The sequence below is a fragment of the Echiichthys vipera genome, assembly GCF_963691815.1.
Source record: "Echiichthys vipera genome assembly, chromosome: 9".
Classification (NCBI taxonomy): Eukaryota; Metazoa; Chordata; class Actinopteri; order Perciformes; family Trachinidae; genus Echiichthys; species Echiichthys vipera.
Genome location: NC_139834.1, coordinates 21,277,890 through 21,299,054, shown reverse-complemented (window position 1 = coordinate 21,299,054; position 21,165 = coordinate 21,277,890). Strand labels below are relative to the sequence as shown.

The window sequence follows — 21,165 nt, the reverse complement described above, 5'->3', positions numbered from 1 at the left end:
CTGTGGAAATAGGGAGCGCTGAGTAAATACAAGAGCTTTGATTACTCTCAATACCGTGTGATGATGTTCTTAGAAGTCTTATAATACATTAGTAGCTCTTAGGTAGTAATATTTAATTAAAATGTTTTGCTTTTCTGCAATGACTGTAGCTTCTTTTTTTGTTTCAGGATGTGAGTTTTAAAAAAGGAAATAGTTTACATGTGAGTTAGACCTGTTGTGTGTTCAGTCTTAAAGGTGCATTGTCTCTGTCCCCACCTTCAGGTCAATGTCTTTGATCCATTTCATGACTCGATGAGAGGTCCATACCAACGGATCCACATTCTGGTGCTCACACTGTATCCGGCGAGCCTGCAGTGCCTGGAAACCATTTTAACAAACCCAAATTTTACTCATCTGTTTTTACCTGACGCTACAGCATACCCAGGTATGTTCACTGGCAACCTCTTCTTGTGAATGTGGCGCAGGATCTCACTCACCTCCTTGTCAAAATTGAGTAAGTGCAGCAGTTCGATGCCCAGCAGCAAGCTGACCTGGTGGAACTTCTTGGTGATGTTGAGGTGACGTTCAAGGTCGCGCCGCGTCAGCGAGTTTAGCAGCCTCCCATCTACCAAGTGGTTGTGAAAGGCTTGGGAGTACTGAGGCAGGCCCACGTCACTTAACCAGGCCTTGGCCACCCAGTGGTGGTCCATATCTGCAGCCTTGGACAGCCTGCAGACAAGTTGTTAATGGGTCACTCTTTGTGTATCTAGTCCTGAAGATATACCAGGGGTTTTATGGTCTGTTGGTTGAAGGGATGGGTATCGGGAACCGGTTCCAGTTGAGAGCCGGTAACAAAATTGGAATCTAAACCAGAATCGTAAACCTTCAAGCTTATCAATTCCTTTTATCAATGTAAGCATGTTTTTTATGACTGCTGCTGAAGGAGTCATGGCGGGAATGAAGAAACGCTCTACAACGTGGCGTTATAATAATATTATCACCGTGCATTTTTCATTGAAAAACCCGAAATACTAAATAGAAATGAATGCTGTACAACTATTCTAATATTTCATCGATACTGTGTTTAGACTCAGATAATAAAATAGTTGTGTTGATGCTGAGAACTGATCAGGAATCAATAAGGGAATGGACAAAGAATCGGATCAATAAGCAGAATTAATAATGGAATTGGTATCAATAAAACTTTATCAATTTCCATCCCTAGTTGGTTGGTTTTCCATTTTGGTCCAGACTTAAAAATCTCAACAGTTAATGGATGACATGAACCTTTGTACAGACATTCATGGTTCCCTGAGGGTTAATACTACTGACTTTGCTCGAACATCACAATCAGACTGGCGTTTGGGGTTTTAAGTGAAAATGTTGCGACATTTATATTGATCACTGTCAAATTTGGCCCGGATGTTCATGTTACTTTCAGGATGGATTATAAAAGCTTTTGTTGCAAAACTTTCACCAACAATATCATCAGATTAAACTTTCAACAGACAGACAGAAAAGTTAATCAGCGTCAATTTTGATAATCTAATATTAGTTTTTAGTGTGTGATTTGGGTGAGTTGAATCTTTGACATAGTTAATATTGTTGTTCATAAAGGCAGGGTAAACTCTGGAGTCGAGACAGCTCACCATCTAATTGTTGGGCTAACACATTTGCATGTGGAGGAGTTTGCATTTTCAAGTGACCTGGCCTGCATGTTATTAATCTGAACGTTAAATGAGTAAAGTGAGAGTTATAAGGAAATCTGATCCCTGCTACATTTAGCAAATGTTGTTACCGTAAATCACCAGCAGATGGCCCTCTTACACTACCACAAAATGTACAATTTTTTAGAATAATTCTCTGTTTCCCTTCCTCACCCTCTACCGTTCTCAGCATCTCTGTAATCCTCAATGGCCAGGCGGAGTTTCCGGCGATGCATTAAACTGCTTACACCTAAACCCAGCTCCAGGTCTTCATCTGTTAGTCCAAGTAAAACCTGCAAAATGTGATACAGTTTACAGCAGCCAAAGCCACAAAGTATCCTATAAGCAAATGCCAGGTGGATTCAAATATGACAGGTTGTTATTGTATACATTTGAGCACATTCATTTATGTAAAATGCAAAATGACTCCACCTGCATCATTCCAGCGGTTTAATCCTACCTTTCCACTCTTGACATTATCTGAGCAGGTGCGGATGTACATAGGCATTGCCATGACAACCTCCAGCCAGGCCTGCACAGTGCCTGCCCTCCACTGGGACATTGGCGTCGTCCTGGCGAGCTCCACTTGCTGGAGGCGGTCCAGCTGGTCCTCCGACCCGTCTGACAGGCTGAGGCTGTGGCGGTTGGGGCTGGAGAGGCTGTCCGAGTCTGGGGGGGTTGAGCGGAGGGATGATGCAGTTGAGGGTGTGAGTGAAGGCAGAGGTGGTAGTGGGTATAGTGAGCAATGAAAAAACAACACGTTAATTCCAACATACTGCAACAAATCAGTTTAACATAAAATCAACTCAGTGGTTGAGGAGAACTACATGTTTCTCCAAAACAAACACGTTTAAAAGCCTAAGCTCTTGGCTGCCTGACAACAAGCCACGATGTTGCCAGCCGTGCTGTGAACAAAGTTGTAGCTTTTATAAACAAGCTGCTCATCACTTAAGAAGTCCTTTAAACAGGCAGCTGTTTGAGCAGTTGAATTAACATGACTCATCTGTCTAAATTAGCCTGCAGCAGATCCGTAAAAACAAAACAGCCTTTGTCAAATTGTGTTATATTTTGAGGCATTCTGAATCCTGCCTTATGTAAGTACAATTTAATATGGACTAAATTGTGCCTTGAAATTGTAATGTGTCCTTTTAAAGCTCCTTAAGGTATTCTCTATAATCTGGTATTGCTTGCCTGTTATGTTACTAAGTTGGGCCAAATGATAACTGTTTACCTATAAGATTTCAATATAAAGTCAAGAAACGCAGCTCACTTTGTTTCACTGAGAACCATTTCTCTGTCTTTACCAGCAGGTGGCAACCTAGTATCGGTTTTGGGTTCAGCAGTTTGCGTATCATTGTGTATTGCATTTAATACTAAATATTTTATCATCATTCTGATTGCTCACACCGCATGTGTAGAGCGCTCATCTGCTTGAGGTTTGAGTTGTTTAAAGAGAAATCCCAAAGTAGGAACAGCAACACTTTATGTTTTTTGTTTGATATCACAAACGACATACATCAGATTCACCTGTGTCGTCGTCCTTTCTGAGCAAATACTGGACTACTGTCATCCACCTGAGAGTGCAGTCATGCAGGACAGCCTCAGAATCTTTACCGCCAAAACATCCGCTTTGTTTCAACGGTTATTACAGTGGTAAAATAAAAATGTGAAATTGCTCTCTATGTGAATCATGCGGATTGAAAAGTTGCCTGAGGCCTTTAACCTTAAAAAAGACTTAAAAAGAGAACTCAGCAGGACCTTTGTCTCTTTGTGTTTCGTTGTTGCCAGCAAAGAGAGCAAATAGAAGCCATACTTTGTCGCAGTCTTCCCTGCAGAACCACTGTGTGTTTATTCAATAAGAGATCCACCATTAAATGATTGTAGATGTGGACTGGACTTGAGTAATTCATCGCAAGACGGATGCCTGAGAGCAATGCGTAAACTGAAGTTACACTTCTAAGTGTCCTTCTGAGAGCAGTTCTATTAAGCTCAATAAATCTGCACTTTTGTCCAGATACAAGGTCTGCTTTTCACTCTGGAGAGTTCTTACAAAGGCACATCACATAAAGAACAGCAGAACTGACATCCAGTGGAAGGCCAAACCGTTGGAGACTGGGCTCTCTGTGACCTGAGAGTTTGGTCCTCCTGTTGGGCTGACCCTCTTATGCTTTTTTAAAAACAAAAAGGTGTGAGGTGGAAAGGGTTAGAAGGGCACCCTACAGCGATGTGGCCACACTACGGTGAAGAGTTTTTGACTTTTATCGGAGGCCATTAGGAAGCCAACACTGCGATGGATCGTTAGGCTTATTGTGCGGAGAGAACAGGAGTGTGTGGAGTTCATGTAAGACACAGGTGACTGTTTTGTTTAAGAAATCAATCCTTAAACATGCCTTTCAATAGCCGGTGTAATGGATGTTATCGCTACAATACAGCAGTGTTTCTGATGTAATGTCACACCCAAGATGAGAAATCGAGGAGGTAGTGTTGTGTACGAAGATGTGCGTGACACATTTGTTAGAAATTGGAGATTTTCCAGAGTTTGCGACAAAAAATGTTTTACAATTGAATGGTTCTGATTGACATTTAAAGGGGAAAACCACCTAAATTAAGAATTCCCGTATTTTTTCATCCATTCAATCGATATTTGTGAACTATTCTCTCTCTGTCTCTCTCTCTTAAAGCCAGAAACCAGAGAAGTAAGTCTCAAACTTGTGATGTCATTCAGTCTTGAGCTGCTCCACAGTCAATAAGATGGGAGACTTACTTTTTGTTAGTTTTCTTTTTTCATACCCAAATGAGCTTTATTCTATTCTAGTGTTGTCATTTGTGAAAGAGAACATTACTCTGGGTGCGTCTATGGCAATTTTGAGTTTGAGCACTTTCGTTTTTGGATTTGGGAGAATTGTTCCTGTTTACTAAGATTTTTGGAGTGTCTTAGATCATAGGAATAAACAATAAATAATGTACAAAGATAAATGTTTACACCCGAGGTGGCGTTCAAGGTTAAGATTGATACCTGCTGTTTGCTGTAGCCTCATATATAAATCACAGACATGGAAGTGGTATGAAAAGCAAATAAGTGCATTTCCCAAAATGTAACACTATTCCTCTAAAAATCTATCTCTGTGTTTAAACTAATATTAATATGTCTTAAAAAGTTTGAGGAAGAGACATCCAATCATGAGGAAGCTGTTAGAGTAACACTTGCTGTTGCCCCTGAAAGTATATAATATACGGCATCGCTCGACTGTTTTCAGATGATTTGCATCAGAATAAGAACTTGAAGAAGTGCTAAATTCCAAGGTCATTCTGTGATGTTGTTTGAGAGTTCAGCCTGTTCTCATTCCTAGTCCGACAAATACTGCCGTTTTGCCATGGCCCTCAGTGTTCGATACCGACACACAAGGCACTCTTGCTTTGGACGGGTTGTCAACTGTAAACCTATTCAGGGCTCAATTGCTCCAGAAGTAAAAGCGACAATGTCTGCGTAGAAAGAGAATGGGGTGGTGGATGGGTCAAACACACGTAGGACTTTCATCCATGCGACCGTTGTACGTGTCCTGTGTCTCACATTACGTTACGTTACAAATGCACTAATTTTAACCCCACCCATGATCTTTTCCTAACCATACCAACCAAGTTGTTTCGTTGGCTAGACCTAACCACGTAGTTTTGTTTGAATTCACAGTGTTAACCATGTGTGCCCCGTCCTTAAAACAGCGACAATAGTGGAGCATCACAATTTGGTGCACAGGGCTATCTGATGCGTTAACAAATGACACCAAGGGATCATGACAAAACAGCCGTATGAGACCAATGGGGATGAGAACAGATTGGAGAGTTAGAAGGCATCTGCAAACACAGTTTGCAACCCAGCACAGCTCATTTTTAAAGCAATTGGAACTTGTGTACCTTGGTCATACTGAGTCTGATTGATTGCTTCTTGGGTCACTTCACTGTGTTGAGAGTCCGGTGGAGGTCAGGCAAGAGGGGGTCGGTGTTAGAGGTCAGGGGTCAAATCAAAGCAGGACATTATTCACACCATGTGCTGACACAGAAGTTCTGTTCCAACAATTTGACATGGCTTCCTGTCCCCTCCTCTGTTTTCTGATTATTGAGTTCAATATTGAAGAGGAATATATGAGTTTCAGGGTCAATAAGGACTTAGAGTTGGGAAAGAGAGGAAAGGAGGCCATTTAGAAGCTATTTGGATGCAGTCCTTTCACAGATGGACTTACAGGGCTCAGAGAGGCCAACACACATGTTAAAAATGGCAGCCCCCCCCCCCCCCCCCCATCATAAAGGGGACGAGTCAGGATTAGAGCCATACCAAGACAAATGAACACGTAAACACACAAACACCAACACAGGGAAAGAGAGGACAGCCACATGGAAGTTCAACGTTATTCATTTTATTTTAAAATAATCTTATTTTTTCTCATTAAGTTGTTTTGAGCGTAATTTTGTTGCCATGCCTTTAAAAGATCGCTAAACATCTCAGGACCTCACAATAGAAGTCTTCCACTGAGGTCTACATATTTCACTTTAAATAAAAACTCTTTAATAATAATATTAATTTTATTTCTGTAATGTTATCTCATTTACAAAAAGTAAAATATTTGTGGAAAAAGAAAAACAATACAGAGAGCGTGGCTCCAACCATAAAAATCATACAATATTTTTCCTTTGATATGTGTTTTCCCCATCAGCAGAGGTTGGTTAAATGAAAAAATAAAAATAGCCTAGATTTTCATACATTTCATTTAATGCTTAATGAAATAAACTGGTTGGGCTGTTGTTCTTATACATACAATTTAATACATGATGACTTATCCATGAATTACCTTAGTGATTCACCTCTAAATCCAATAGCCCAAATGTGGGTTGAGCTAATCCCCTTGCTGCGTACATGAACGCTCTTTTGACAAGCACTTCGGTTAAATACAGCTCGAATGTAATCTGTGACTCTATAATGCTTCAGATGAGACTGACAAATAACCAGTGTTAGTTTAAAATCAGGGAGAGAAAAGATTTCCTGGGGGTGGCAGTGCAGACTCCGGCTCAATCCAATGAAAGGATGAAAATAATCCAACGTCTGTAGTCATTCTTTTGCTTGAAGAATTGCTATTAACCTTTGGCACCAAGTTAATTGCTTTTTTTTTCAACAATTGCCTGGACCCTGCATCAGAATTCGGGGGTCATGGGAGAAGGTATACATTTGCTTCAGTATGATAAGCTGATTTTTAACCTCCTGGGGTCGCACTCATTATTGTTAGAACAGTTCATTTAATGTCAGATCCGCGCTCAGGACTCTAAATTGAAGTTCTGACTTTCTGGTGAAATTACCTAATTCCTGAGGTTTGGGGAAGCCTTGACCACCGGTCTAATATCTATAATGTTGGTATAATTGATGTTAATGCTCTCACTTATTCGATGACAATAGCTTTCATTCATTTCATTTTCTCAGAATAATTCCACTCCCACCAGCCTTTTTTTAAGTATTAATAAAATGATAGCTACAAGCTACTGTATGATCATACAGGATGAAAATGGTACAAAGCCCCAAAAATAAGTGGAATACTATAATTACTGAATGTAGTACTGGGGTAATATTTCAAATGTAATTTTGCAGCTTTGCAGATGCAGACTAAAACATCCCATGTTTAATTTGTGTTGTTAAGCTCTTGGGTGTTTTACTGATAACCTAATAACTTAATTTGAAATGGAGGACATCATGAATAAACATCATGAAATCTGTAACTGACCTCTCTCTTTCTTAAAAAAACAAACAAAAAAAACACCTTCTCAACAACATACCCAGAGAAAGACATTTCTGTTTCGTAGGGTTTTGTTCAACATGCATTTGGGGACTGGGACTATGTGCATGCATGTCAAACATGTACCTCAGGCGTGTACCTTCTATCTTAACAGATAGAAAACACATTTCTCACATTTCCTGTTTGGCTTCATGTTGCTGTGGAACAAACTGTTCTGCATAGAAAGTTTATTCCTCGCTTAGCAGTGTCTTTGAAGTTTCGTTTGAGCGAACATCAAGGAGTGCACAGTTTTCTTGGCGGTTGAGGGGTGTGTCGTACAATCGAATTAGAGGCGGATTTGAGGAGTCTGCATGTTGCCGACAGGAAACTGTTCTCATCATGGCAGTGTGGAAGGAGGGGGATAGACCAAGCAGGACAATAAACAGGGAGGATTTCAAGTTAAAAGGTAGTGGGGGGAGGGGGGGGGGGGGTTACATGTCAAAAAGAACAAAAGGCATTCAGGACAAGGAGACATTTACACACACAAAGTGTACATCAACTGTTGTTATTTACAAGTACAGCAGTCCTTCAAGTTTCCAGTTGAGTGAAAACAGAAAGTCAAAATGTAAAGAACAATTCAAAGATCCAATAACACAGCTGTTTTGGAGGGCAGATACAAGAGAACATATCCACGTGGTGGCTGTATCACACTGTCCACTCTATTTACAGGACTGTACATACATACAGGTGCAATTTGCCCGTTAAGGTTTAAACTTCAGCGAAGCAAGACGCGCCTCCGGCTTCAGACATGGCCTCTGACCATGGAGGACACACGCATGCACAAACTCTCGCACACACACGCAAGTGTGCATGCGTGCGAGACTGCCCAGGCACGCATATTATTATATCTGACACGCTGACATCAAACACATACCCATCCTCTCACACAGAACTTAATGCTGTCTTCTGCTAATTGCCACAAACACTCTCCGGGTGGTTTGCTCGGACATGTTTGGTTTACCAGTCTGCATCTTCCTCTATGTAATAATCAGGCGTTGAAGTACCATCAAACAAACCAGGGTCAAGGGACTTGCGCTGCTTTCCCCGGGCGAAGACACGCGACAGAGAACCCAGCCCCATCTTCTCTTTCTTCTTCTTACGCTTCGCCTCCTCCAGATCTTCTAGGGACTGAAGGAAGAAAGGGAAAGCAGAGGGAAGGAGAAGATGAAGAGATGGACAGAAGGAACAGAGAGAAACAAGAGCGGAGAAGTCAGTGAAGTGGTGCAGAGTGGGCGATAAAGACCAGGAAAAGATAAAGATCACAAAAGGGAAGTGTCACTTGACATGCTGCCAGACATGCACTTACTTAACAACCAACACTGGTTTACACATGAATTCAAGTCACAGCTGCAGAGTGAGTACACGAAGAACTGCGCGGGGCAAACATGAATTCAGCCAGAACGATGGCGGAAGGAAACGACAGCGGCCAGGGAGCAGAACACTGTCTGCAGTTACTACAAAGGAGGTGGGCAGCTCTTACATTGCAGAGGGAGTGAGTCCGATGGCGTGGTGAGTTGATGTCGCTTGGAGTGGATGACCGGTCTCCCTCCACCGCCGAGGCGTCGGAGATGATGGAGGGCTGACGCGAGTGGCACGGGCTCACACGCACGGCAGCCACTAAACGGGGCGAGAGGGAAAACAGATAAGACTTGCTTTCTTTTGGGGTGTGTTTGGGAACCAAAGTAGTGAACAGGGAAAATCAGATGTTCTCAACAATGCCACAACATCCTTAAATGAGAATATATTCAAAAAGCCCTCGACCAAAATCATTTGCAATCATCTGCAGTTGCTAAGCAACAGTGGAAACAGCTTCACAGGTTGAGTGAGTGTGCGTGTGTACCAGTGTGACTGATACATACAGTACAACAAATCGCATAGCAATTTAGGGGTCCGTGACTGTTCACACGTTTTCCCTGTTTTTATGTCTTTGTCTGCTTCTTCTTCCAGATGTCCCCAATTAGTTAGCGACCAGCTTAAACCTGTGGCTGCCCTTTAAAACAAGCTGGAGGAGGACTGACATTGACTCCTTATCTGTTGGAAGCAAGGCTAATTTGTGTAGAACTTTCTTTTTAGGATGGGAGGTGTTGGTAGTCCAAGTCTTGATGAATCTCTCAAGCTGACAGCTTCTGTGTGCTTGAGGACACTTACTGTAACTATCCAGGTGGGGATTTTAAGAGGGGAGATTATTTAACTATAATTTTACTTTATTTAAATTTACAGCAATTGTTTGTCAGTTCACACAATGCACACGTTACATGTTATCGTGAGTTCAAATGTATCTTTTACTGGGTGTGGAGTGGTTAGCTTAGTTGCCTTGAGGCAGCGGCTGCGGGTTCGACTCCAACCTGTGACCCTTTGCTGCATGCCCACCCCCCCCCCCCCCCCCTCTCACCCCTTTTCCTGTCTCACCTATATTGTAAAGGCTTGAAAAACTACCAAAAAATAATTAAAAAAAAGATGTATCTTTTGCAAACCCCTCTTTTAGTTAAGCAGGGTCAACCATGGTACGCCACCCCTGGAGCAATTTTTGCAGATTTAGTGGCTTATTCAAGGGCATCACGGTAGTGCTCAAGCCAAATCCCCAGGGACTGAGCTACTGCCATCCGATGTTTCCTCTAGACTATAGCTATTTCTGAGTCAAAATATTTTTTTTTGTGCTGAAAAGCATTGCAAAACCGTTATTACCTTTCATTTTATATAAGGATGAGCTGAAATTGGCTAGCTGCAGTGCTGCAATGCAACACAAGCAAAGAAACGGCACAGTTATTTTTTGCAGCCACGAGAAGTATCAAAAGTCAAAGTGGCTGAGCTTCGCAAGGGAAGGCTGCCTGTTAACTATGCTTTGAATTTCAAATGGGAGTCAATGACTATTGATGTTTTGGCTTGCAGTTCAGCTCAAAATGTCTGCCTATAGGAGTCAGTTACAGTAAATGGTGAACCTACAGTTGCACATGTTCTGAGGGGCCCTGAAAAGTAGAAATAAGGGGCTTAAAAAAAAGTCAGGTGTAAAAAGCAAAATATAGACAACAAATAAAAAACAAGTTTCCCTTAGAATCTGGGTCCATTTCCTGCAACATCTCAGACAATTCCATCATTACATTGAACTGACAGTATATGGGTATAAAGACAGATACTTTATACCCAACTGACCCTTAGCTGCCATCGTTCTCATATACAAAGACAACATTTGTGTGCGGCAAAGACAAATGGAAGCTGTAAAGCCAAAAATATGTTCACTGTAACTGCTACATAAAGCGCATGAAATGTAGCGACCGGAGCATCATCAGTGGCCAGACGTGGTTGTACTGAGCAGATGGCAGGAGTGAATGTGTGTGAAGCAGGTTCACATGAACATGCAGGGGCAGCGAATATGTGCTCATGTCGTCCCTACCTTGTCTGTCAGTGGGATGCCCCGTGTGGACGTAGAGTGTCTGCTGACTCTGTCTGATGGCAGCAGTGAGGGGAAGGTCAGCCTGCATCACCCACTCCTGGTTGTTGCCGTTGACAACCGCTTCCGTGGGCATGGCCAGAGAGTGACGCTTGGGCACGTCCTTGGTCAGGGTGGCGAGAGACTGTTTGGCCTTGAGAAAGTGGACAGAGAGACCCAATCAATCACAAAGCAACAATCCTGGGAAGAACTGTTTCTGGGTGGGTTGGTGTTTTTCTTCACTGCTCTCATTGTTTTCATTTATGTGTCATTGGTGTGTGCACACATGGACATGTTGAGTTATGTATCCAGAATCCTACTACCAAGTCTCTGAGTGCATGCGGACAAGTGAGTTCTCCCCTGGGCTCCTCATGTGGTTGTTGTCTCATGAAAAATGCAGCTGTATTCATGTTTGTCTTTTGTTGTGTGAAATCTCTTGTTACTGCTCCAGAGAGTGCAGAAAAGGAACAGAAAAACAAAAAGAGCAGAATATTTGGAGGTGGATTTTGCTTTTCGCTTCCTTCTAAAGGAAGGAATTTAGCGGTTGTATAAATGGGGTGTATAAATATATTTTAAAAAATGAATATAAATAATGGTGCTTTTCTAGCAGTTTAATTAATACATTTGCTTTGCAAAGCCTCGTCACAAAGCACCATTCACCATCTTTTAGCAGGAACCACATTAAGCTGCTGGAGCCTCAGGAGATGTGTTTGTGTAAGTGCATCATGTGTCTGAATTTTTTTTTGTTATTTTGTGACTATCTTTTTCTGATTAGCCTTGACATGTCTGTGTTTCTCAAATGCTTGAAACCTTGTTATTGTGCAAATCTTATCATCATGCCAGGCGACGGCAGGCTGCAAATCAACACCGGCACAATCAGCTTTGTTGCAATCATTGCTACCTACCAGCGGTCAAATGATTATCAATCATAGTCTTTGACATGCAAAACAGATTACAATCACAAACCTTTGGAGTAATGATTAGTTGTCAGAATATTTTCCCCCAAGCATTTCTTCACTCAATTGAAAACACATTCAGATAAATCACTGTGTCACTCCGTGGGATCACTGATGTTAGGATCACCGGGATGAGTCAGGGTCAGAGGGTTAGTTAAAAAACGTGCAGCTTAGAGGGGTTGGAGACTTTCCATAAAAACAATTAAGTGACAAGTAGGAGAGATTTTCAGGGAGCGGGGGGATCAAGAAAGGACACATTTTAAAGCTAGGGGCCCATCTTACCGCAACGACCCTAGGAGAGTAGTCCCTGTCTGCAATCCGCTCAAACACCCGGTACTCCATTCTCTGATTCACACAGTTACTCATCTGGGGGGTTGGAGACATGATGGATGGCTATACTGCACATTCAAAGGCTTTCTGTGGTTGATTATATGCAGTATAGCCAAAATAGTGCATAGTGATAGACAGACGTACTGTACACCCATGAAACTTACAATTTGTACTTTCTTATGCATCTGTACTGCTAGTGTTTGTCGGAAAAATCTTCACACATGTGATGCTTATGTGCCTGAGCCTTGATAACTCTACTTTGGCTCGGTTTAGTATGCATTTACTCCCCTCCCTTTTCCTTTTCTTTGTTATGGTTCTTTTATTGGTGACCGTATTTGTTTCTCTATTCATACAGAACATTGAGAAGATCATATTTACAATGGCAAAGAAAGAGATAACATGTTCTAAAAAAAAAGCATTACATAGGTTCTGTCTCTTCGGCTGCCTTTCTGCCGATCCTTCTGTCGACCCCCCCCTCTGTCTGTCTGTCTCACCATGGCCAGTTCTGCCTCCAGCTCCTTGATGCGGTTCTCCTTGAGGTCGAGCTGGGAGCGCAGCATCCCCGTGTGCTCTGTGGCTTCCTTGGTCTGCCGCCGCAGGTCCCACTTCTCTCTCTCCAGCAGGTCCTTCTCCTTGGCCAGTGCCTTCACCGCATCCTCGCTCTCCTAGTGCACACAGAGATCCTGATGGATTGTTTCACATATCAAGCATATCGACTGAACAAGTGAGATCTGCTAAATAATGGCACTGAATCAAATTCAAGAAGACAAGAAGGTTCTAAATTTCTAGTTGCACTACTTCCCATGTTGTCTAGATTCTGGAGTGATTGTTTTGCGTGATATAACATCAAGGCTTAAACAGTCCTTTTGCTTGACTGACAGGTGCCACATCCTTCTTAAATCTGCTGTATATGTAACTTCACAGGTACAACTTATTTTGTTGTGTAAGCTTGAAAATAAAAATTTAAAAGAAATATAATACAACAGCAATACACAAACCTGAACATCTAATCTCAATACCAAGAGTGGCATAAAGTTCATGTAAACATCCTCACAGTGTGGCACAGTAGCATGTGAAGAGAATGTATCTATTTGGCCATTAGTACACTACACATAGCCATAAAATCCTCCTCTCCCCGGTGTGCACACCTTTAGTTTTAAAAACGTATTCTGAGTCACGACACAAGTGCTAATGTGCATCCAACCAACACAGCTACACAAGAAGAGACTATTTTATGGATCTTTTTGTACATGCACTTGTGTGCAACTGTTTATAGTCAGTACACGGGTGCCATACTTTTCTGTGCTGCTCATAGTTGCGTATGAAGTCGCGGAGCTGCTCCTCCCGGCTCTCCAGTGTGGCATAAAGCTGCTGCATCTGGTTCACCAGGTCTGCTTTCTCCGCCTTCAGACGCTTACGGTCTGACTTCATGGCTGCAAGGAAGTATGAGAGAGAGAGACAGAGAGAAAGAAGGGGAGGGGGTATTGTTAGTTATTACACGGCTATGCCAAATACTCGATTCTGATCAATTACTGAATTCTGCGGCCTGTTATTTCTGAATAGCAAACCACTGCTACTATGAATAACTATGGTAGCAGTTCCCCACTGCGGAGGCCATTTTTAAATAAATATAATCATGATGATCAAATCAAAACTTTGTCTCAAATTATAGTAACACAAATACACTTTATAGAGCACATTCCCTATATAATGTAAAGTTCAAAGTGCTTTACATTAAAAACATAAAAAGGAGAGGACAACCTCTAAGAGCATTAAACATGCATATATTAATAGGCATCATTGATTTCTCTAGTAAGTAGCTGTGTAATAAGCGGGGTAATGTAGAGCAAGTGGGTCATTATTGAAAATGAAACCCCTTCAACATGATTCAAGACCCCTCTGTGTCCCTGTCTGTACATTATCCCTTACTTAGCATCATAGACCAAGATTTGGTTGTGTTTGTTGGTGTCTGTGTGTGTGCGTGTGTGTGTGTGTGTGTGTGTGTGTTTGCTGGTGTCTGTGTGTGTGTGTTTGTGTGTGGGTTTTTTTTCCGAACATACAATAGTTGTGTATGTTGTGACTGAGAGAAATAAATGTTATGTAGGTCAATAAGTAAATAAACAACAATAAATGCTGCTTTCAGGGGTTATCAAGGAGTTATTCAGTCTTTACTTTGGTTTGTGTAGAAAAAAAAAAATCACACATACCATACGATTGTATTCACTGCAGAAATGTAAAAAAATCCTTAAAGGGGTAATGTATAAAAGACCTTGTATTGCCTACTACAGTATTTCGTATTTTTAAATTGTGTTCTCATGAATAATAAATAAGTTATTAGGCACTTTCAGATATGAAGCCTTTCAACTATAAACATTAAATACACCTGCTGGTCTAACGTAGTGTGGCTGCGTGTTGATAAAGGGGTGAATCACAAATGAACCTTGTTGTCAATCTCCTCTCTGCTGCTGGGTTCTTTAGAGGCTGGGTCTTTATTCATCTATCTCTCTGCCACACACTCTAATCCTCTGGCACCTCACCCACACATCGTGATAAAGAATATGGTTTAGTGTAGTTATTCACAGAAGCTATAATTTCCTCAAAGACAACGTATCCTTTTTCTTTCCTCTGCCTTTCCTCCCTCCGCTTGATTTTCTCTCCCTCGTCATGCAAGGCTGTTTCCCAGACATCTGCTTCAAGCCGAGTTCCCCTCCAGCTATCTTTCCAAACGGACATTATGCCTTATTTAAATTTTATGTATTCTTACTGTGTCTGTCCACCTTTGTCTTCTTCACTTTGACATCTATTTCCTTACAACACAGAAGCTGTGACTGCTGGATATTTTTTTTAAAAACGCACGGTTTGCGTTTCCCCCTTGATGCTTGTAATGCGTTCACCTTTCTTTCTCTTCCCTCTTTTTCCCCCCTCTGAGCCAGCTGCATGTCATTAATTAACTTATATCACAGCCCGGTTAATTGTGTGACATTCATGAGTTGTCGTCTGGGGAGCATGCTCAAACGAGTGGAATGGAAAGTGCAGAATCACAAGGACAGATTCACCCTCTCTTTTCCTCTTCTTCATTTTTCTACCCCCGCCACACTTTTGTATCTCTCCCTTTCACCGGTTCTTCAGAGGTGGAATTCCTGAGCAAAAAAACGATGCTCAAGCCAAACTAGCCGGTGAATGAAGACAAGAAACATCTCTCATTGGCCAAGAGAAACAGGAAACCTCCCAGCACCTGCCTCAGGAAGTGAAATCAAAGCAGCCTTTGAGATGAGCCAAAAACACTGCTGCTGCCTCACATCCTGCACCTGTGAGCGTTTGGCAATGTCAACCCTCCTGGTGTCGGATACAAGCGCTTACTGTGACTCAGTAAAAGGGCCCATTCAAATTCGCAAAACATGTTAGCACCCGTTTATAACCTATGTATGAGCACTTTTAATAAACAAAGACTGTCCTGGGGCTCATTGTTACCTTACACCACAGAATACAGGTGAGATGGGGAAGCACGACAATGTCTCCTCCTGCTGACAGTCATATTAATGACTAACATAACTCGGTGGCTCGGTCCAAGCCTCGAAGAATTATTACCAGATGTAACAAGAGGAAACCACCTGGGAACGATACATAGCTGAAGCTAATGTGCGTGTAGCTGGAGGAGGAGGAAGACATGGAGAGGAAGCTATTAGAGAGGCTTCAATTTAATAGGCTTTTCATGGAGGAGTGATATCCGTGCAGACACCTAGCTTCTCTCTCTTGCCATGCATTTCAGGAATACAGTTTGCGTATTTGGTTAGTTTTTCAATCACATCTAGTTTTCCTCTATGTCTACAATGTGCATCAATGTTTATCTTTGTGCAAAACTGTGTGTGCCTGAATGCAAATCTAGATACTAAAAACAGAGCAGATTAGGATTCATGCAAAAACAAACATCCACATCAAAGGTCCAAGCCACTTTTCCCACTGCTCAGTGTTAAAAACCAAAGCACCTGCCTGGATCACGCTCTCCTGACATTCTCTAAAATCTATATAAGGTTTTTTTTTTTAGCTCACCACACAAAAGCTATTCTGCTGCCAAAGCCCTTGTGCTTTTTTCATGTGATCTGCATCTACTACTGCAGTGGGCTAAAAGCCATTGTCTACTGGGCTCTTCTATGTGACTTTGCTACCATAGGACCAGCTCATTAGTCATTACACTGGACTCCTCAAGGAGTTCACACTGGCTGTATAAAAAAACAATAGTTTGACATTTGGGGAAATACGCTTCTGAGAGTTAGATGAGAAGATGTATACCACTCTCATGAATGATAAATTGGAAGCTACAACCAAATGCTGGTAAATTCAGCTTAACATAGAAATAGGGAACACTGGAGTCTATGAAAACGTGGCAACTTCACGGAAGACTATGATCAGTCCCAAAAAAATCATACCCGACCCTACACAAATCCTTTCTTTCAAAGCCTGAGCCTAAACCAGGGCAGCAGTTTTGGGCCTGAGCCAATTTCTATAGCCCATACATTATTCATGACATTACACGAAATAAGGTCTGCACTAATAAAAGCTCAGGTTTGTGTGTGTCTGTGTGTGTGTCTGTGTGTGTCAAATAGAGCGAAACATACAAATATTGCACATAAAGTAGATATAGATACAAATAAATGACTGGATGTATGGTGGTCAGGATAACAAAGGATAGGCAACAAGGGACGATGGCGATATGGTTACTAGTTGAGCAGATATACCCTTTTTTTTAAAATAAGTAATTTTTGTGATTTTTTTTTAATGTAAATTTTGTTGTTTGTTTGCTTTGTTTTCACATCCCACTCACTGCATTTCACTGGTTAAATAACAGCCCTCATTATCTGGTGTGCCCGATCTATTATGGCACAAATATAACAAGATCCCAGCCATGATTGCAGCTGAATAACATTTCCTGTATTTCTGTTTTCAACTCGCTCTATCAATCAAGAAAATGGGTAAATAAAGGACAAGAGAGTATGCCAACAACATAGGGGGATTTGAGGAATTAATGTCTGTGACATATGCAATTTTTTTACGCATTTCATTGGCAAAGATTGCTATCCAAGTTCAGTTCGCCTGTAACAACAGACAACAGGGCCACAAAGATAGACCCACTTATCAACACCCCCTCGGAAAATGAGGTTCTTCACCTTAATGAATGAAACCACTCCACTCCACACTGACGCTACTCCATGTAACTTCAGTTCTAAAGAGAAGGGACAGGCTTTTAGTTGGCTCTTAACATAATTATTTGGGGGAGAGAACAAAAGAGACATCGGCTCAATGGAGGGAGTCCATTGTTCACGGTTTGGGATTTTAAATCTGCCAGCTGAATAATAAAGTAGGAGCCTCGGAGCTGCACAGCACTCACCTCCTCACTTCCTCGTTTCCTCAGTAAAAACACACTCATTGGTTGTAAGAGGTTGACATCTGCATTGGTGCTATTTAATAGTCCTTAATCTAGATGATGATATTCAAACATGTTAATTAACGCTATTAATGTTTTATCATGAATCTACAAACCTCAGCAATAATGTATTACTTTTGTTGATGCACAGCCTAGAAGCTAGCCAATACAAATAGATCACATATTGCACACTAATATGTGATCTGGGTCTAGCTATTTAAGCAGCAGAACGGAAACATCAGGGAATCAAAGGGAGGATCATTTTTTGATCCCATTACATCACCTCATTACTCACCTCTCTGTTTTCACTGGATCATTTATTGGCACTGTAATCTTTAAAAAGGCTGAGCCGAATTGCGTGCACGTGTGTAACACCACTGTAACAGGCAAGTGCAAAGAGTGGGTCACCTGCCACATAGTTTCTGATACAATGTCTCTCTGTCTAACTGAGGCGCACTTGATCACCACTAGGAGGCCACTGTGATCCAAACTCTCACTCGTGACCATCCAGTTTGAACAGATTGAGGTGAAACAGCAAAACCATCCTCATTACCTGTTTTCATGAAAGCTGCTGCCAGTGTTGAGTAAATATCACAAGAGATTTGTGAAAACAAATTAGCTGAGAATGATTTTCTTCTGGTTTACAAAATTCAATTGGCGTCCTTTTTTTATTCATTTTTTTAAATAGAGAAAAAGCCTTAATTTGCTTACAAATGAAAGACACTATTAAAACCGCAACAAATGTTTTTTTACTAATGTAATCAGGTTAAGTAGCATGATGAGATTTGGCTGCCCTGGGTGTGTGTGTGTTGGTATTTAAACACCTAGTGAGGGAAGAGACCTTGTAGTCAAGGAGAGAGCTGCATTCAGAGTACGGTGTAGCATGAAATGACACGAAACAGAGTGGGCTGTGCTTTGATGATACATACTAGAGCTGTCTGCTGCTTTCATTTGAGCTCTGGATTGACTAGAAGTCCCAGTGTGGTAGTTTGCCAAAGCGGAAATAGCTAATTAAAAACAGCAGAAAGGGCCAGCCATACTTTGAAAATTCATTACACACGACTTTGCTGATAAAAGTCTAAATAAGAGTTGAGTAAACCTACAACTCCTTTTCAGAACAGTGCAATTGCATTAGACAAACTACGGTGTATTCTCACAGTTCCTTCACCTTGTAGGCTTTGGAGATCGTATAAAAAGGTCAGGAGGATGAAATCACTCCAAGCAGCAGCTCCTCTGTCCGACTGAATGCCCACAGGCATCATAACAAACCTGCTATTGAGATAGGTTGGCAATTACCCACGATTACAATTATAGTGTTCACAGACTAATGTCTGGCACACAGTGGGAGTGAGATCAGGCCTTAACATTGAAATGGTGTGGGCATCACACCAGACAAAGGCAGAAGGGGAGACAAAGGGAAGAGAGAAGAGAGAAAATGAAGAATAACAGACTGACAAGTAGTGTTCCTCTCTGCGTTTACATTTTCTATTCATAGGCACCAGAAAATCTACATGTAATTTACCTGCAAACCCTCTGAACCTAGGCTGGAGTGGCGATGGTTTCTGTGAACCATTCCCAAAGTAAACAGGTATCATCTCAGGAAGCAGGTCCGTAAGGGAGGGGATGATGCATTTCATTCAAGCTACTTCTTCAGTCCAGCTTTTCGCTTTTTCATCCAAAGCAGAACCACAGGAAAATAGATAAATGAAAACTAAAGTACACAAAGCTACTCTGTTCACAATAAATGTTGGTAGCACTTCAATAAAAACCCCTAGGGCTCTTAAATTCTCCAAACATCGCTCTCATTCTTCTTTGAGAAAAACACTTTGCCAGAGCATCTGGTGGGATGTTCACAATATGTCAGCCTTGTGAAAACCAGAGAAAGTCAAACAGAGTCAACATCCAATCAATTGGCAGCACACTGGAATTGCTGTTGTTAATGAGGTATTCTCAAGAACATTTGGCCTTATTCAAAACCCAACTATTTCCAACTGCAACTGAGTCTGAAAAGCCTTCAACCACAAAAAGTCACCAGACAAAGAATGCTGAGGGTTTCAGGAACATTAGAAATATATATCCGCTTCTGTGGGAGTGATCAAGTGATCTGGGACCTAACACCTAACGATTCAACCCTGTACATGCTTTGAAACTATAATCATGATAACTAAAGGCCAAGTCCTTGCTGTAATTCCCATTCGCTCGATAACTAATAATTGCAAATCACCTTTTGGCCAGATGTGGACGACCTTTTGCAGCTGATCTTCAAAAACAGAAACATTTTGAAACCTTCTCAAACTTCTATCTACATCTGGCCCACAGTGCATTACAATGTTTTTAGCATTCTTACCTACTGTACGAAAAATAAGGATTTTTCTGCTTCCTCATATTCACCCTAAAATTTTAATTAATTGCATATATATATCACTTTTCATAAAACATTTAGCCATTACCTCACTAACCTTTTCCTATTTTGTTAATTCCCTGTCGGGGCTGGCCTGCCTGTGAATGCTCATCAACATTAAAACATACACAGAATATGCTGTCAATTATAACCAGTACTGTTCAGTACAGTACCATGGCTAACATGAATGCAACTGGTGGAAGAAGCTGACGCAAACAAGAAAATTAGATCGCAGATTTGTGTCCACTTTCTGCTTAGAAACAACTGTAAATATTGCTGGAGACAAAACTCACTAGCTGCAACCCACCACATGCAACCAAAGAGCAAAAAGCCAGCTTGTACTATAGCTGGCTGTTCATAGCGGTCTTAAAAATAGCATCCTCTGAGTCTGTGTGACAACTGTGGACTCACAAAAGAGCTGGGAACCAGCTCTTGCTATATGGGCCAGGCCATGTGGAAAATAACAATGAAAAACATAAATTATTCAGAAATCTTGCTGCTTTCACCACTGAATGCAAATATATTTTATTTTTCATTGGGCCACTCTCTGGCCAAAAATCCTACTGAACATCAATTCCTGCTTTATTGCTCGTACAAAATTGCTTTAAGAGCAAAACCAATTAAAACATAGCTGAGACGCTTCAATTTGCCTCTCTGAACCTACTCCAACAGAACCAAACTTGAATATGACAACAGTCAATTTCCTGTTGTCCTCTCACATACCACATCTTAATTGCAAATCAGATCCACCCTGCTTAACGTCTCTGGACCGAATAAGCCGACCAAAGTCCCCTTGTATATAGCTTTCATTAGCCACTGATTGCTGTTGGTGCCTGCTGAGCTCTGAAGGCTTTGGTCTTCATTAACAGACCTGAGTCATACAGTCTCTATATGAGCCTGTGTGCAGTCTGTTCAGGAAGCCAAACATCCCACTGATGAAGAGATAAGTATTTATTTGATGTGTGGCTTTATTCTACTCTGTCCCAGTCTGTTTTGTTTTTTGTTCAGTTCTTCCAAAAAGCGTAGGCTGCAAGTGTCAAGTGAAATGTCGCAGCGACTGAATCCCCTGACAGCATACTGTGTGTTTGTCTGATACCAAATGGTGGGTTTGTGCACTGCTTCATTCCA

General features: G+C 41.5%; 1 protein-coding gene across 8 annotated transcripts in view; it reads right to left on the bottom strand.

Moving 5' to 3' along the window:
• The window catches only part of kazna (kazrin, periplakin interacting protein a), a 129,841-nt gene that overhangs the window by 2,103 nt on the left and 106,573 nt on the right, over nt 1–21,165 (bottom strand). For 3 of the 8 annotated variants that reach the window (XM_083920587.1, XM_083920590.1, XM_083920584.1), the window contains 10 exons: nt 13,511–13,647; nt 12,709–12,879; nt 12,167–12,250; nt 10,893–11,082; nt 8,982–9,118; nt 8,506–8,629; nt 2,146–2,354; nt 1,860–1,978; nt 477–708; nt 256–357 (listed from right to left, as the gene is read on the bottom strand). In XM_083920587.1, the coding sequence (XP_083776713.1) occupies nt 256–357; nt 477–708; nt 1,860–1,978; nt 2,146–2,354; nt 8,506–8,629; nt 8,982–9,118; nt 10,893–11,082; nt 12,167–12,250; nt 12,709–12,879; nt 13,511–13,647 (1,505 nt within the window). Of the gene's footprint in view, nt 1–255; nt 358–476; nt 709–1,859; nt 1,979–2,145; nt 2,355–6,146; nt 8,630–8,981; nt 9,119–10,892; nt 11,083–12,166; nt 12,251–12,708; nt 12,880–13,510; nt 13,648–21,165 lie in introns of those variants that run through there. The other 5 variants (XM_083920589.1, XM_083920588.1, XM_083920583.1 and 2 more) reach the window with 5 other exon arrangements.